The 17,557-nt window shown below is 50.0% G+C and overlaps 1 protein-coding gene across 1 annotated transcript in view; it reads right to left on the minus strand.

Annotated features, from left to right (window-relative positions):
* Positions 1 to 16,526, minus strand: part of MN1 (MN1 proto-oncogene, transcriptional regulator) — a 38,831-nt gene extending 22,305 nt beyond the window's left edge. The window contains exon 1 of the mRNA XM_083589826.1: positions 12,887 to 16,526. Coding sequence (XP_083445952.1) covers positions 12,887 to 16,238 — 3,352 coding nt within the window. The 5' untranslated portion in view covers positions 16,239 to 16,526. The remainder of the gene's footprint in view (positions 1 to 12,886) is intronic.
* Positions 16,527 to 17,557: the final 1,031 nt, after the last annotated feature.

Raw genomic sequence — 17,557 nt, forward strand, 5'->3', positions numbered from 1 at the left:
TGTGGAATTTTGAAGGGTGGCTAATCTTTCTGTTTGTGTCTTGTTTGGGAAAGTGCAAATTACATAGAAGCACCTTGAAATGTGAAGTGGTTCAAATTTCTCCCCTGTTTCTACCTCCCACTCTTGGAAATAACGGACTCCTGAGACTAAGCTCCCTTACAAGGATTTAAAAACACACCCATGTAATCAGGGCCATAGCATTTCAGGAGCCAGTCTGAAATTTGGAAGATATGTAGTTCAAGAGACACTGGGGAGAAGCAGGGAGTCTTTGCAGCTTTCCTCTCCCTCACCACAGCCCTCCTGTGAGGCCTTCTCATTTCTCATTTCACCATACCAACAAAAAACAAGCCCACAATAATAACAATGGCAACAAGGCTCTTTTTTCCTTCTTCCTTCCCTTGGAGAAGCAGGACTACAGGCTCCCATGCAAAAAGGCCCGAACAGGAATGCTACCTTCTGAGGGCTTGGACTGGGCGCCTCCACCTTCAGAGGTTAGGTGGGTAGCAGACAGAGAAAGGTCCTTTTCCAGGCTGAGGAGACCTCCTTGGTGGAAGGCTCTGAGCAGGGGGACTGGCAGGTGCTGCTGTATATTAGGCCCTCCTGCTGAAGACTTTGGTTTTTTGTTTAATTATCCAACACTTTTATTATTTGTATGGGATTGTCCTTGCTGCTTTTGCTCCGGTGTTCTGCTCTTTCACTGTATTCACTGCATTTTATTTATTTTTTAAATCAAATGTGTGTTTTTCGGGGGGGGGAGGTATTTGCTTTTAAATGCCAGCTGCAAATTGCTGTGCAAGTTGTCAAACTGAAGGGCAGAGTATTAAAGATTTTAAATAAATGAATAATGCTCTCCTCCCCATGACCCATCCTCTGGAAAAGGGCTAAACGGAGGCCATGCAAGTTAGTGCCAGAAGCAAATTCTTGTTTTCACACATGGGCCGCTTCCGCCAAGATCAAAGACTGCAGAGATGCTCTACTGTGGCAATCCTACAGAGCGATTGACAGTGGGATGTCCAGTTAAACATCAGGTCCAAGAGGCAGAATGAGAAGCAGCAAGATTAACAGAAACTTCACAAAAGCTCAGCAAAGCGCCCCCCCCCTTTCTGGCTGAGCCTGGATTTCTGCCTCCACATGATGGAGCCACCTGTACAGGCACTTTGCCCTGCAGACGCTGCTCTCGGGGAGCAAGATCGCAGACTGGATGGGCGGCAAGTGCCTTCAGCAATGCCATTTAAATTCATAATCACAGTTTGGGTATTCCACATGTCATATTTAGCTGAAAGTAACTGTAGCAATTAATCTTTCTGAAATAACACTATCATCCCAGAACTGTGGGTTAAACCACAGAGCCCAGGGCTTGCCAATTAGAAGGTTGACGGTTCGAATCCCTGCAACGGGGTGAGCTATCATAGCTCTGTCCCTGCTCCTGCCCACCTAGCAGTTCGAAAGCACGTCAAAGTGCAAGTAGATAAATAGGTACTGCTCCGGCGGGAAGGTAAACGGCGTTTCCGTGCGCTGCTCTGGTTCGCCAGAAGCGGCTTAGTCATGCTGGCCACACGACCCGGAAACTGTATGCCGGCTCCCTCGGCCAATAAAGCGAGACGAGCGCCGCAACCCCAGAGTCGGCCACGACTGGACCTAATGGTCAGGGGTCCCTTTACCTTTACCTAACTGTGGCAATTAATCTTTCTGAAATAACACTATCATCCCAGAGCTAAATTAAGGACTACAGCCTTTTCCATATCATTTAAAATCAATAATGATATTGTCCAGATTTTTAAATTCAACCGTCTTTCAAATTCTCTCTCTCTCTCTCTCTCTCTCTCTCTCTCTCTCTCTCTCTCTCTCATTTCCTAAATGCACACCCCACAGCTCCATTAAAATCAAATAAATCAGATTCAGAAATAGGGAACACAACAGCAGAACACAGAGCGCAAAAGCCCCACTAAGAAAACAACAGCACTGTAAATACAAAGTTAAAAGCCCAGGTGAACAGAAATGCATTCCCCTAACCCTGGCACGAGAAAGACACCAGCACAGTCCCCAGGCATACCAAGAAATGGTGAGGAACAGGACTTTTTTTCAGCTGGAACTCACCAAAACTCAGTTCCGCCACCTCTCAGGCGGGCGCCATTGCCGTTATGAGAGAACAAGGGAGGCGTTCATGGTGAGTTCCAGCATCTCCTTCTAGAAAAACAGCGCTGGTTAGGAGCCCACCTCCACCAGGTGCCACCATGGAAGAGTCCTGGTGGTGGTGGAGGAAACCTGTAACTAAAGCATGGTAATAAGCTCTGTAACCGCAAGCACCAGTCTCACACCACTGCTGCACCAGACAGGCAGCCATCTTCTATTTGCCGTTCCCTAGCTGGGCTATTGTGTACAATCCCAGGGTGAGACAAAGCAGCAACTTCCACTTGGAAGCCCTTTGAAGTTTAAGGCCCTTCAGCCGCCAAACCCTTCCGCACAGGCAAACATAAAAATTAAACTGCAGGATCCATCCAAACCAACCTCAAGTGACACTCCCCACCCTCGCCGGCCACTCTCTTCCGAGTTCTGCCAATTGGCAACCAAAAAATTTGAGTCATTTACACAAATGGATTTCAAAGAAACAATCAAAGGACGACAGGTCAGGATAAATTTAGACTTGGCAAAACTCAGATATATTTACGTGTGTACAGACAACCTTCAACCAAGAGACTCTTTCTGAAGAAGGCTGCCGCTCCAGATTATATCCAAATAAGGATGTTTTAATTATGATGTGCACACAGTTATTGTTTATTCATTTGTTCTTGCTTTATTGTTTTATTTCTGCCTTAGGACCAGTTAGTAAAGGGCTAGAAATACCCAGAAATAAATAAATAAATAAATAAATAGAGATAGAAAAGCAAAGAAGCATCCTTCAGACAATTCATCTAGTTATATCAGTTGCAACCCTAAAAGTGCATATGCGTGAAGGTGGGTGGGTCAAGAAAGCTTCATTTCCAAACTTTAGAAATGCCAACTGCCATCATCTCATAATCTGGCCTGACGCTGTTCATTCTGCAAACAGCTGAAATGAATTAAATATTGCCCCCACCGCCAGAACTGAAGGCAGGCTGGAAGAAAAGAATGAAGGAGCACAGTGGCATTCATTTGAGTTTTCAAGCATCACCTTTTCAGAACAGCTATGATCAAACTTGGGTTGAATGAGTTACCATTCTTGCTGGCGCACCACCCCATGCATGGAATATCAGAATGTCTCATATTTCCTGAAATTCCACCGTTTGGAATAGTTATGACATAAGCAGCACTGGTTCAGTGGCTGTGGCTGGAATCTGAAAGAACAGTCAGACGGAGCACATCTATGGGGAAGTGCGGGTAATGGATTGGGTTTTCTTTCATTGATCAAACATGAGGCCAGCATTCAAGAGTTGGCGACTAGCAGTAATTAGATTCCCTCTGCTGCTTTCATGAAGTGAGAGTCATGGAGCTCCCAGTGTTTTCAAAGTCATTCTCTGGCTTATATATTTGTCTTAGTTGGATGGAAATAGCCTAACTCCCTGCCTTCCCCAAGCACACATACAGAAATCTTCACTAAGAACCAGTTAATGTAAATTGGAACTGCCCAGTTTAGATACCCGCTGTTACACTTCTGCATTATTTACACTTCCAGCATACCGTATCACCAATACGTACAACTGTGCGTTAGCTGTGATCAAGCAAACAAAGAATTGCTAGTTTCAGAAATAAAGGAGTGAGAACCTGTCTGAAGGAGATATTGGGAATTTGAACTTTGCCCTTCAGCTACTCCAGAAAGAAGTGAAAGAGTCCATTTTGGATCCATTTTTGCAACCAGAATTCTGAGTTCAAAACATTGCCTAGCTGATTCTGTTCCCCGCTCCCTTGCTTAGGTTCAGATTGCTGGTCTAGTACACTTTTCTCTTTTACATAGAGGGAGAAAGATGGGATGGCACCTCCAAGAGGGAAATGTCACCCCATGAAAACATACTCATGGTGGCATGATCAATCTGCAACTGTCAAAGTAGAGGCAGGGCAGTGCTTTAGTCTGAAGCACTGCATGGTGTGAACATCAATACCAAAAGTATGCAGATTGCTCTGGTGCCCAACAGTCTCTCTCTTTCCTGTTGGGACATAATTGCATCTCTCTCTGATTTGCAGTTCACCTCACAATGCCAACATCAGCTGCAGAACAACTAGTTGGTGTTAAAAGACTGACTGATCACTGGGAAAATATACGGGGCGGCTGAGGGACTGACTTGGGCTAAAACAATCTCTCTTGAGCCACCTTGTCCATAAAATTCAACACAGATATCACTGTTATGGGACCAAAACAGCTTACAGCCCAGTCCTCTGCCTTGAGATATAACCCCGGAGGTCAAAAGTGCCAGAGAATAAATTAAAAAGGAGGCTGCTTTAACTGAGCTGTGGGTCATCTTTAAAGTCACAAAGAAATGTTAAAGACTAACATGTCAAGAGGCTCTAGGTAGCCATTCTGCCCCCCACCCGTCCACCGCATGCTCTGGATTCTGTGCGATGAAGGAGATTATCTGTTCTCCTCTTCATTCCAGTGTGAAAATGTAAATTGCATTGGGGCGGGGGGGGGTGTCATATCATAGGACACACTGGGAAAAATGGAGAGGGGAGAATCGCCAGAGCCTCAGGCACTCCAAAACTTAATTTAGTTCTCCTCTACATGTGTTAATAGTTCATGTTCCTTTCAATATATTCACATTAGTAAAGGGGCTGACACCACCCCCATCTTTTATTTAAACATTAAATGACAACAAATTCTCCCAAATCGAAGGTATATCTCCATTTTTGTTTGCTTAGCCTTAGATGAAGCAGTTACAAGATTTTTATTATTATTATTATTTAGAAAGGTTGACGTTTTACTCCAAGCCATTTTTCTTCAGCAATTAAAATTTACCTAAAATTGGCCTGAAATTTCTGAAGATGCTTTGCCATTGACTGGAGTGCAAGAAAGTATTTCAATTATCAAATCCCCATTCTTTTAAAAGAAAAACCAGATTTTGCATCAGTTTCCCAACAGCTCTCTTTTCAGGCAATTGAGCCCAGGCAAGTAGAAGAAACAGGTGCCAAGAGGTCTGTGCCTGCATATTTTCCCCTCCACTGCTACTAGCAACTCTAGGAAGGGATGAAATTTGAAAACTGAGGCAAGGGAAGGATTTAAAAGCCCCTTGCTGTGGACCCCAATCCAAACTGGGGTCAACGTGACTGCATCTGCCAAAGAAAAAGAGGTCAGGAAATCACTTAATAAATATCCTATCATGTCGCATCTAGTTGGGCCCTGTGAGGTCTGGAGCTCTGATGTTGTGCACTGGGGCTCAAGGGCTACCGAGAATCCCACACAAGGGCCACAAATCCAGCACAAGGAGCGCAACGCAGAAGAGCTACGTTCTGAATGAAAGTGATCTTCTGGTGAGAACCTCTGCAGTTATCCAGAGCCTTGAGGTTTGTTGCTTTTGCATATAACCTCAAATGAACTGTTGCACTTTGAGAGGGGAAAGCGTTGTGAGACTCAGAGCAGGAGCAATTTTCTGTGCTGAACTGGATTTTATTTTTTTAATTAAAAAAAAGCCACAATACCAAATAAATCTGATTACTGTGTTTTTAAGCTATGTTTTTAAATGGATTTCTAGTGGGAAGATACCCTTAAAATTTCTACTCTTGCAAAACTTAATGTGTCCAAGGCACAAAGAAGCTATTTACATAAAAAAAACCAAGCTAAAACAGCATATGAGCTCTCCTTGAGCAATAATTACTCTAACCACTACATCTTCAACCTATTGGAACTATACTCAACCAGGTAAAATATTAGGGTCTCAATGTCGGCAACATTTGATGCTATTTAAGGAGTGCTCTCAGCTTTTTGAGACAAACAAAGGTCCCACATAAAAATAAATTATTCAGACAAAGTCTTCTTTGTGCAAAAGTCTTCAGCACTTAATATCTCAGGTTAGTCCAATACCTAACGGAAGTTGTTATAATTTATTTATTAAAAACCAATAAATCTACAGATTATTCCAAGTAGTGCTTTTGTCCCTAAACAAAGCTGAGAGAACCCACACTGCAAATTTATCTTAGGTGCAATTATTGCCGGCTACAAACAGGTTTAAAAGGCTCCCAAATCAACACAAGATACACACCCACCAGCCACACATGACCTCTAGAACCCACACAGACCCAAAAGCTCCAAAAAGAAAATGTAGGGAACAAATCCTTCTCAGCATCAAACTCTGAGCATTAACTTACACAATCCCTTGTAACATCCAACTGGCGCCTCCACATAGTAAATTCCACTGAGTAGGTCCAGGCGACTCAGTTCCGCATAAAAACTAAACATCACTTCCATCATTTGAAAGCCAAGGAGCTAACAATTAGAGGCTTTTGGCTAATAATTTTTGCACTGCAGTATCATCTAAGTTGCTCCCTTTGAAGAATTAAGAAAATCAGCTAGTTAAAATTAATGGATTATCCCTCCAGCTAGTAAAATTCACACAGCCCAAGATTTAAGAGGAATCTCTGCCACGTAATCTTGAAATGTATGTCGTGCTGAAAGAAATGTGACTGCCACATTGGAGCAGAAAGGGCCCGAGGGGGAGAGAGGGACCAGCGGAAGGGAGCACCTCATCCCAGTTGTCCCATTCACGCACAAACTGGATATTGCAACGGGCTTTTCTCCCACATGCTTTACACCACTAAAAACAACTGAGGTTGTCCACCCATTTTTAATGAAAACTAGCGGCCGTAATACAACAATAGACCAATGCCTAGAACTTTATTAGGCAGTATAATTACATCACATTTCTAAACTGCCTGTGCCCCAATTACTACTTAATTTTAAAATACAGACTATAAATAGCAGGTAATCAAGTCAGGTTCCAAATGTATTGCTAATCAAAGAAAAATATTCTTAGAATATCACTGAAGAAGCTTTTGCCCACCTTCCAATTTTAAGCAGGATTTTTTTTTAAGTTAACACTCTTCCAAAGATTCCTGTAATGTGCAAAAATAACTAGAGAAGGCTAGTGGAAGGCTTGCTCCTGCTCACCAAAATAAACTATAGATTGTCACAGTCAACACACATTTACACTGTTAGGCAAATAGTGCTTTCCTGCTTTAAGATGAGCTACAGGAGGAGCACTGCAAAGGGTGCAAGAAAGCCAAGTTTCCCACATAAGATATTCTAAATGTCCAATGCAGTTTCAAAAATCTACAGTGGGAACTCAAATAAATTATTCTGTAGAAAGGGGGGGGGAGGGGGAAGGCAAGGCTCATTTTATGAAATGTGATTTGGGTTATGTGGAAACACAGGCTGCACTCCAGTAAGATAGTGGTTGCTCAGTATTTGTACCTTTAATATATTTTTAACCTGTTGGAAGCAGCCCAGAGTGGCTGGGGAGACCCAGCTGGGTAGGTGGGGTAGAAATAATTGTATTATTATTATTATTATTATTATTATTATTATTATTAGTGTGTAAATTCATATGTCTACGAATACTTCTGTACGTACGGGAGAAGCACTAAAGTGTCATTGGGTTGTATTAAAACGTTACCCACATCCTCATTATCCTCCTCCTCCTCTGCAGTTCATGCAAACCATTTATATTGTAAAATTCTTACAAAATCGTACTGTATAAGTAAATAGTAAATCAGTACATTTAAATGACACCTAGTATCTGCATTTCAGAAAAACTCAATTCTAAACATAAACCATTTCTCCTAAACCTGATTTCACTATGCAACACATTCCCTGTGTTAATCTGGAATATGCTACTCAAATTTAACGCCCAACAATTCAAGGCAACAGAACATACTTTCACACAGCATGTTGAGAACACGGGGGAAATTCTCCTGCTTGCTCCAATTTGACGTGCAAATTAAAATTCCAGTTTACATGTAGCGCCACAAATGTGCCACAAACTGAGATTTAAGGTTTTTTTTAAAATGGGGGGGGGGCCTAAACTCAATGCAAAGCTATTTGTGCTTATGTCAGTCAGCAGATGTAAGCTACCTCCAGTTATTCTCACAGATAAACATGGAGAAAGGTTTTAACCGTTCTATACTTACAGCCCCAATTCTTCAGCACCAGCTGTTTTATAAAACTATGCACATTTTCTCCTGAGAAGCGTCCAGAAATGCAGAAAACAGAAGACAGGAAAGACAAATGAAAAGACTGACCAGAAGTATTTTCCCCATCAAATGACTGTGAAATACTTCACTGTTGAGAGACAAAAGTATGATGCTGGCTAACAAATAATTAAATCAAATCACGTAAAAGAAGTTTGGTTTATTTCATATTTTTTTTTTAAATGCACAAATAATTTTTTTTTAAAGCTTGTTAAATGTGAAACTCGAACTACATGACTATCTTAATCTCTTTCCACAAGTGAGTTTTTATCATAAATCACACTACTAAACCGGATCATTTATTAATGATGCATATTTCATATCAATGGACTGTATCATGTAACAACTTGGTGATGGAAGCTACATTGTCAATGCTATTAAAATACATCACGTAAGTTTAAATACCGCTTTGAAACCAAATAATTGGGATTCACAGTTTTATGACAATGGCAGTATTTAGTCAGGTTACCTGTTTATAATAGCTCTTACATCGTAAATCAATTTCAATCTAAATACGGTACTGTTTTTTGAGGGTGCTTGGAATTTTCTGCAAGTTATAAACAAGTCTCAACAAGCGAAGCTATTCCCTCATGCAGATCAGAAACTTTAAAAATAAAGACTACCCAAGACTACACTAGGAGATGAAAGAGGCCACAGCTTTGACCCAACAGACTCATCCAGCCCGTCATTCAGGGCACAAATAAACGTTTCATGCTAAGCAGGTTGTCCCGTTCAGAGTTCTGTCTGCTCCATGTACTGGCTAGTTACAAGGACAGGTTTATGAGAGCTATGACATGCTTCCAGACCAACAAACAGGAGCTAAATGCACTGCAAAGGCCTGTGAATAAAAATGCAACGGCTGCAGAGCGTAACCACATCTATTTACATTTTGCCTGACAGCCACCTAAGTTGTTTAAGGTTGCCTGTTCCTATGGGACGGCGTCAGGGGTGTGTGTCCAACTGCGATGGATCTTAAGAAGTTATAATGAAGAAATCGAGGACAGAAGAAATTGAACAGAAAGAATGGGCTTTGTAGCATTTTTCTTGCTTATTCATGAAAGAAATAGCGTGTGCAACAAACGTGACTCTATATACCCAAACAAGGAAAAATGTCACCTTGATTTAAGTTAGCAATATACGCCCAAGTAAATAAGAGGAAACTTCCTTCTCAGGAAGGTGTCTAGGATCCGAATGCAGGGGAGCTTATTTCTAGACAGAATCTAGCATCACTCCATACTGGTATTTTTATACTCAAAGATAAATTCCACTTAGAAATAAAATGTGTACACCGCCATGCATATAAATGGTACAAAGGTCTCATTCTGCTCTACGATACTTTCTAAATGTGAGTAGTAGGAGCAAAATATACAGAATTCTCCCTGCTGCCACATGGGAAACAGCCCTGAGACTGTAACCCAGAATACCTCCTCACTCCATTCATCTCAGAAACACTCCCATTGCGTTTTGTGGAACTGTTCCAGAGCAAAGGACAGATAGATGAACTGATACTGCCTTTCCAAGTTTGTTTTAACTGTAAATGGCCCTATCAGATGTTTGCTACTGAAATGTCATCCTTTGCTGCTAGGAGTCACTATGGAAGATTCTAGTCCAGTCTTTAAAAAAAGGTATGGGTTTTGCTTATTTTGGCTTCCTAGAGTTTTAAACCTGTATCAGATCTGTATTAAATTTCTGACATACACAAATTCAACAAGGTTATTCATAAATATAGATCCATGTGTTATATCTACACAAACTAATTTTAAACTATAATAATAATAATAATAATTTATTTATACCGCGCCCATGAGGCTGAGTTTCCCCAGCCACTCTGGGCGGCTCCCAATCAAGTGCTAAAAACAGTACAGCGTTAAATATTAAAAACTTCCCTGAACAGGGCTGCCTTCAGATATATAACATTATTTATATTTACTAAGCACTTTTCTCACAAAACTGACCCAAAACTACTTACATAAAGAGCATAAACATTAAAGCCAATTATAACAAAACCAATAGAAACCTAAAAACACATCTATACAAATAAAATAAACAAAAATGAGATATGGTAGTTGATTTCAACAATGGATTTCTCCAGTAAGAAAAGGTCTTCACAGATTGTTAACTGCTATAATTAGAATAGCTATGGGATATATGACATGCACAGAGAGAGGGGGGGGTGGGGATGAATTCTTACACTGCAGTCGATGTTAAACTGCAGCTAAGCTTGGAAAAAAGGAAGATGCTTATGTCTGAAGTTCTTAATGACCAAGTGTTTCCAAGAAATCCTCAGGAACAAGGCACAGCCTAACTTCCAAAGTTCCAATCCCATTATTCTTCACTCACAAACTCACCGAATAGCAGCACTGCACTGCATGAACACTTCAAAATAAATGTTTAGCTTTGTTTCATTTTATGTATCATTTTTTAAAAAAATGATGCAGCAGCAAAGTGTGAATAGGCTCTGTTTTAAAGGTCCTGGTTGACATCTAATATATATTTGTCCTCTTGGAAGCAATAAGAAATAGAAACCTACATGCTCTGGATAAAGCAGAGTGACTGCCTTTGAATCCTTTCCCTGATTTTCTGTTTTATTTTGCTTTTGAAAATGTTTTTGTGGGTCTTTGGACCAAAATAAATATATTATATTTGGCAGATTAAAAAAAAAAAAAGATGTAAAGAGTGCCCCTTTTCCTCCTGTAGATGGTTCATTTGTTCAGCTGCATAAATCCTGAAATATTTGGTAACCTTTGGCAAGAACACCTACTGTAATTCTCTACATACCTCTGTTAGCCTTCTTAAGGACAAATTTTCAGAAATTGGCTACGTTTTTCTACTCATACCATTGGCAAAGTTAGATCAGTATCTTACGTTTAACTTTAGACCCAGTAATACGATGGTAGCTTTCTGCTCAGAAAGCTGGCAGATTAAGTGACAGTGCCTTTTTTTAGCATGGTATGATCAATAAGGGCTGCTGCCTTTAAAGTTGTTATAAATCACATAACAATGGCAGGAATCATTGGAAATGAAAATCATGCAAATATCAGGCTTAAACCCGCCTAACTCTTTTGCTGGATTGTGGCCAATGTGTGACCTCAAAACATCACTGATATGAAGCAAAGCAGAGCTCAGAAGTTTTTCACCTGTGTGTTTCTTAGAAACAAATTAAGATGGTCAAGTTATTTCTCTCCTTTCCAATCCGATTGTACTTATAGGGAACAAGTGTGTGCATGTCTGCACTTAGGTGTGCGTCTGGCAAGGTAGAGGTGACGGGAGCTGTGATTTGTGCTAACTAGCTATTGATCCAGTCAGATCTAGATGTTGTGTACAAGAAACAATAAAAGAAGGAGCCAGGAAGGATGCTGTGTGAAACTCCATTTAAAAATGGAAAAGGCAGCCCCCCAAACAAACCAATTTATGTCCTTGCCTGGATGAAGCCTGAAGAATGCTGATGGGCTTCCCGGTATCTGCCGCGCATGCTAAGCACTCTCTGCCTCAGAAAAAGAAGCTCCCTGCACTGGCATTGCCAGGGAACAAAGAGACAAACAGCAAAGGCAGCATTCAGATTCGACAAAGCCAAAGAGACGAAAGCCAGCGGAGCGGGGAGTTTCTCAAACAGCCTCCTAGAAACCTTTCCACATACCCTAAAAACACAAGGCTCAAAACAAAGCAAAACAACACAAAAACTTTTTCTGAGCAGATGCTGGAAAAACAACCACAAAAAAGGAAGACCGATGGCTAGTACTCCCCAGTAGTCAGCTCCTTATCATGTTTCACAGGGATCCTACCCATCTACTGAATTCCACATACTAATGAGCGAATGAAGAAGTGCCTGGTCACAATTCACCAGGTCCTGCTGCCCTGCCTTTCCACTCACTAACAGAGAGTTCCACCAAATGCAGAAGAGCATTGTAACTGCCTAGCTTTAGCCCTCAACACATTCTAAGTCTGACCTAAAAATGAAAAACTAAGCAATGTCCGCTCCTCTAACTTTTTAATTTATTACCATATTTAATTACTTCAACGCAACACCTGAATTGGAATAAATCAAATGCACCTTAGGAACAAGAAAACCAGAGATTCCTAAGATGAATGAAGAAATTTAACCAGGCACACAGTTCCTTTCCTCTCTTACTTAAATGCTACTGAAGTGCATTTGTGTATGCAATTTGTGTATGCGCTTATTTGAAAGAGTCAGGAAAATATGCTGGAAGAGCCTGCTCTACGTGATGTCGCCATGAGTACCTTTTGATAATTCTGCAGGGGCGGAGGGAGCAAAACACAGCAAAGGGCACATGTGGGACACCTCAAAGAGATCATTCACACATGAGCCTCCAGAAGAAGCTGGCTTTTCCTAACGCAGCTATCCTGGCAAGAACACATATCCCTGCACATCACACAGGCAGTGCGGCAGAGACACAAAAATACTAGCTCGGCCTTCCGCCGCTCCTCCCCCATTTCTCAAGCACAAGGAAAGGCATGGGGGGGGGGGTCGGAGGGAACGGGGCCGACGTTAGTTGGCGCAGGTTTTTGCGGCTGATCCTCCCGCAGCCTGCTTCCTCCTTCACCTGCCCGGGACCCAGGAAGGCCACGGCCGCCAAGGGGCTGGAGTCCACTTCCCACCTGCCTTCGGGTTGCGCTGGCCTAGCCTTGCAAGGGGGTTCCTGCCGCCCCCTTTCTGCACAGCATCTGCCTGGAAGGGGCGCCCCCAGAAGCCCCCCCACCTCCGCGCGCCCCGTACCTTCTTTGCTGGGGTTGGGCGGCTTGGCCTTCTCCCAGGGCGCCAGGGCCTTGTCGTCGTCGTCCTGCCCCTCCAGGAGGGCCTTGTCGCTGGGCAGGTACCAGGCGGCCGAGTGCTCGGCCATCAGCGAGTCCAGGTCGATGGTGCTCATGGCGCCCTTGCCGCTCTCGACGGCGGCGCTGGCGGCGGCGCAGCAGCTGCTCAGCTCGGCGCTGTCGCCGCTCTGGCTGCCGCCGCCCGCGGCTCCGGCGGGGCCGTCGGGGGGCTTCTTGGCGCTCTTGAGGCCCAGCGGCTGGTCCTCGGAGATGCTGAACTGCTGCCGCTGCAGCTGGATCTGCGCCTGCAGGATCTCCAGCGGGTGGATCTCGTCCTGCACCGGGGCGCCGGCGGGGGGGCCGCCGCCGTAGCTGTCGGGGCTGGAGGTAGAGTTGCTGCCTGCGCCGGCGTGGAGGCTGAGCTGGGCCAGGGAGGCCTTCTGTCCGTTCAGTAGTGCGTGGTCCCCCGGACGGGGCTGCACCGGGCTGCGCCCCGCCGGGCAGCCCTTGGCCAGCTGGTTGTCGGAACTCGACGACACCTCGTCCTCGTTGCCGGCCTCGTCGGGGAAGTCGCCTGCGCCGCGGGGCGAGCAGGAGTCCGCCTTCTCCAGGGAGGGCAGCAGCTCGGGCTGCTCGGAAAGCGGCGGCGGCGGAGGCAGGAGGAGGTCGCCGCCGCCGCCTCCCTTGGCCCAAGCCGACGGGGGCGAGCTCAGCGCCTTGTGGGGCTCGTGGAGATGCGGAGTGCCGCCCCCTCTTTCTGCCCCCTGCCCGGGACTCCCGCCTTCCACCCCGGCCGTGGGGCCGTACTTGTCAAAGAAGCTGCTGCCGCCGCCCCCTCCAGCGGCCGGGCTGACGTGCCCGCTGTCCCGTTTCCTGCGCCCCCGACCGCGCCCGCCTCCTGCCTTGGCGTCGGGGCCCGGGCCGGGCGAGTAATTGGGGGACAGGCCGCTCTCGCCCGGGGCCGGCGGGGCCGGCGCGGGCGGCTGAGGTCCGCCGCTGCCCGGCTCGGGAGGCTCGGCCGGGCCGAGCTTGCTCCGCTTGGGGCCTTCGCTCCCCGCCCCGACGCCTCCGCTCCCCGCGGCCGGAGCGCCCTTCTTGCCGAAGGTGACGTTGAGGTTGGGCGCGCCCAGGCTGGCGATCATGTTCTGGCACGCTGTCGAGAGGGCCGCCAGGCAGCTCTGCCCGAAGAGGCCGCTGCTCTCCTTGGGGCCCGGGGCCCCGCCGCCGCCGCCACTGCCGGGAGGCCCCGCCACCCCGCTCCCTTTCGAGAAGGAGCCGAGAGACAGCGCGCCCAGCTTGCTGCTGGACTGCGGCGGCCGGGGCGGCGGCGGCGGCGGCGGCCCAGAGGGCTGGAAGTCCGTCGGGGGCCCGTAGGAGGCGGGCGAGGCGCTGTGCGGGGTGGCCTGGCGGCTGGAGGCGCCGAAGGGGAAGCCCTGCTGGGCCGCGAAGTCCGGCGGGCCCGGCCTGCTGCGCTCCGAGGGCGGGCTCAGGCCAAACTGGCCGTGCAGGCTGCCCGGCGAGGGCACATGTCCTTCGCCCCCCGACGGAATCCGCAGCGGCGGCGGCGGCGGCGGCTCCTGCAAGCCCGGCATGCCGGCCGCGCCTGGCCGGAAGAGCAAGTCCCCTGCGCCCGGCGCAGCCGAGGGAGGATGCGGCGCCGGGAACCAGGTGCCCTCCTGCGCCTCGAAGGCGGGCTCGCCGTGGTGGTGGCCCGCGTGGTGGTGGTGGTGGCCCGCGTGGTGGTGGCTCAGCTGCTGCAGGCTGGGCTGGCGGAGGCGCTGCTGCTGCTGCTGGCTGCGAGAGGCCGCCATCTGCTTGATCATCAGGGCGGCGTTCTGGCGCTGCTGCTGCTGCTGGAGAGCCGCCTGGTGGTCGGCGCCCGGCGGCGGGAAGCTCTCGGGCCCCGGCGGCGTGAAGTCTCCCGGCAGACCCGGGTAGGCGGCCGAGGGCGAGAGGTGGCTGTCCAGGCTGGCGCTGTGCATGCCCGCGCCGCTGCCGCCGCCGCTCCAGGAGTCGAAGCGGGGCCGCTTGGCCACGTTCATGTAGGGGGGCGCGTCGAAGTGTTGCAGCCGCTGGCTGGGAGGCTGCTGAGCCGGCGGGTGGTGGTGAACGCTGAAGACCGGCTCGCCCGGCCCGTACGGATGCTGCAGGCTCCTGTTCTCCAGCCGGTGGATGGGGTACTCGAACTGCGCGTGCTGGCCTTGCAGGAGGGGGCCGCCGTCCTGAAGGCCGGGGTTGGCCGCGTTGCCCTCGGGGCACGGCTGCTGCCGGGGCAGCGCCGGCGGGCACGAGTTCTGTCTGGCCAGCAGGGCCCCCGGCGGCGGGGGCTGCTGCATTAAAGGGTGCCTGCCTGCGCCCAGGCTCGGCTCCAGGCCCACCGACATCTTGCGAGCGCCCCCAAATCTCTCGAAAAACACGCCGCCGCCGTGCTGCTGCTGCTGCTGCTGCTGGGGGTGCACCTTGCCGAGGCCGCCGGGCCCTCGGGGCAAGGCCGAGGAGGGCCCGGGGAAGTTCCCCCCGCCTGGCGGCACTTGCTGCCTGCTGGCCCCGTAGTGGGGCAGCTGCCCGTCGGCCTCCGACGGCGAGAAGACGGGCAGGTCGAAATGACTCTCGCCGCTCGGGTAACTGTACTCCAGGGACTCCACGGCGGCCGCTGCTTGGCTGGGAAGGCGCCTCTGCGAGTCGAGGCCGTGCGGCTCCGAGGTGGCGGCTCCTGGCAGGCCGTGGAAGGAGGCCGCGCGGTTGGGCGACTGATCCAGCGGCAGGCAGGGCGCCGGCACGCCGGGGTTGTGGTGCTGCTGCGGCGGCTGGAAGTCCTGGAGGGGCCCTGCCCTCTGCTGCCCGAAGCCGTCCGCGCCTGCCTGGCCCTCTGCCAGATGCTGCTCGTAGCCGTCGGCAGCGAAGCTTTGCTGGCCGCCTGGGTAGCTGAGGAGCCGGCCGCCGTGAAGGCAGGAGGCGCTGGGCTCGGCCCCGAAGCCGCCGCTTCCGAAGTGCGACGGCGGCGGCGGCTGCTGGTGGGCGCCGTGCGAAGGCTGCTGGCCGCCGAAGAAGCCGTGCACCGGCTGGGCCTGCTGCAGGTCCGCGTGGCCCCCGCGGGAGGCGTGGAAGCCGTACGCCTCCCCGGGCAAGTTCAAGTTCATGGCCAGCATGGCCGAGGCGGGCTCGCTCAGGGCGCCCAGGGTCCCCGCCTCGCCTCCGGGGGTCCCGCCGTGGAAGGGGGGCGGCTTGAAGTGCGAGCCCATGCCCGGCCCGAAGCCGCCGCCGCGCTCGCCGCTCCGCCCGCTGCCCTGCGGCTCGAACTGCTCCAGCCCGAACATCCCGCCGCTGCTGCTGCCTCGGTCCCTGGCCGGCCGGGTCGGTCCGTCACTGGGGGGCCATGACGGGCGGCCGGCCAGCCAGCCGGGGGCTGCTGCTGCTGCTGCTGCGGCAGCGACGCGAGGAGGGAGGACGCCCCGCGCGCCCGGCTCACATCTTGCGGGAAAGTTGCTGCCCGGCGCCGGAGCTCACGGACTCGGCTGGCCGGGAGGCGCGCTCCGCCTCATGGCCCGCGGAGGCTGAGCCGGGCGGGCTCGTCGTCCTCGTCGCGTTGCCGCTGCCAGGCGCCCGCCCGCCTGCCTCTTTTGCGCTCGCTCGCTCTCCGCCCGCGCCCAAGAAACAGCAACAAGTTTTGCATTTCAGCAGCCGCGTCCAGCCATCCGGGCTGCGCCAATGAGCGCCCGGCAGGGCGGGGCTCCTCCTTAAGGTGGCTCTCCCGGCCGCGCGCTCGCACGGCGCCGCCCCCCGCCAAAGGGAGCCGCCGCCGAGCATCTCCAGCGCCAGCTGCCGGCGGGCTTGGCGGCCAGGCTGCGCCCCAGCGGCGCCTCCTTAAGAGAGCAGTTAGTGGGCCGGCGGGGGGCGAAGGGGCCGGCAGCCCCGAATCAATCGGGTGTCATTTAATAGCCGCGCGGCTCTTTCTGAAATATTTATCCCCGTCGCCTAGGTGCGAGCGCGCCTCGCCCGCTGACCTCCGCGGGGGCTGAACTCCACCCTCCCAGCACAGATTTCTCTCCCGAGCATGCAACTTGTTTACGGGCCCCCCCCCAGCAGAGACCAGCGCGCGGCCTGCTCCTTCGGGGCCACTCGGGGTCCCCGGGAAGAAGGGGAGCACCTCCCCGCCCTTCCAATGCACCGCAGGCGCTTCCCCCGCCTCCCCCAGGAGATCTATAAATAAGCGGCCCCGAAGAAGTCTTTGTATATGGCAGGAGAGTTTTTAAAGGATTTTTCTGCAGGATCAGGATGCTGGGCTGTGATTAAATATTGATTTTGTGTAATTAGTTTTCATGTGAACTATCCTCCTTGCTGATGGCTTCGAGATTTCAGAACTAGAAAAGGAATGGAATTGGACAGGGAAATTATTACTTAGCAAGTGACGGGCGCTGGAGAGAGCGGCAGCAACGGGAGGGGCTCCTGCAGCAGCTCGCCGGTCGCCCACCGCCGGGCTCCGGGTCCCAGCCCACCCTGCCTGGCCGCCGAGCCCGCGCGCTCTCCGCTCCCCGCTCAAGCCGGCGACGCGCCTCCGACGGGGCATCCGCAGCACCGCCTCCTCTCGCCAGCCCGAGGGCGCTCTGGCGAACCCCGCCGAGGCTTTCTCCGCCCT

This window comes from Podarcis filfolensis, assembly GCF_964270895.1.
Source record: "Podarcis filfolensis genome assembly, chromosome: 16".
In the NCBI taxonomy this organism is placed as follows: domain Eukaryota; kingdom Metazoa; phylum Chordata; class Lepidosauria; order Squamata; family Lacertidae; genus Podarcis; species Podarcis filfolensis.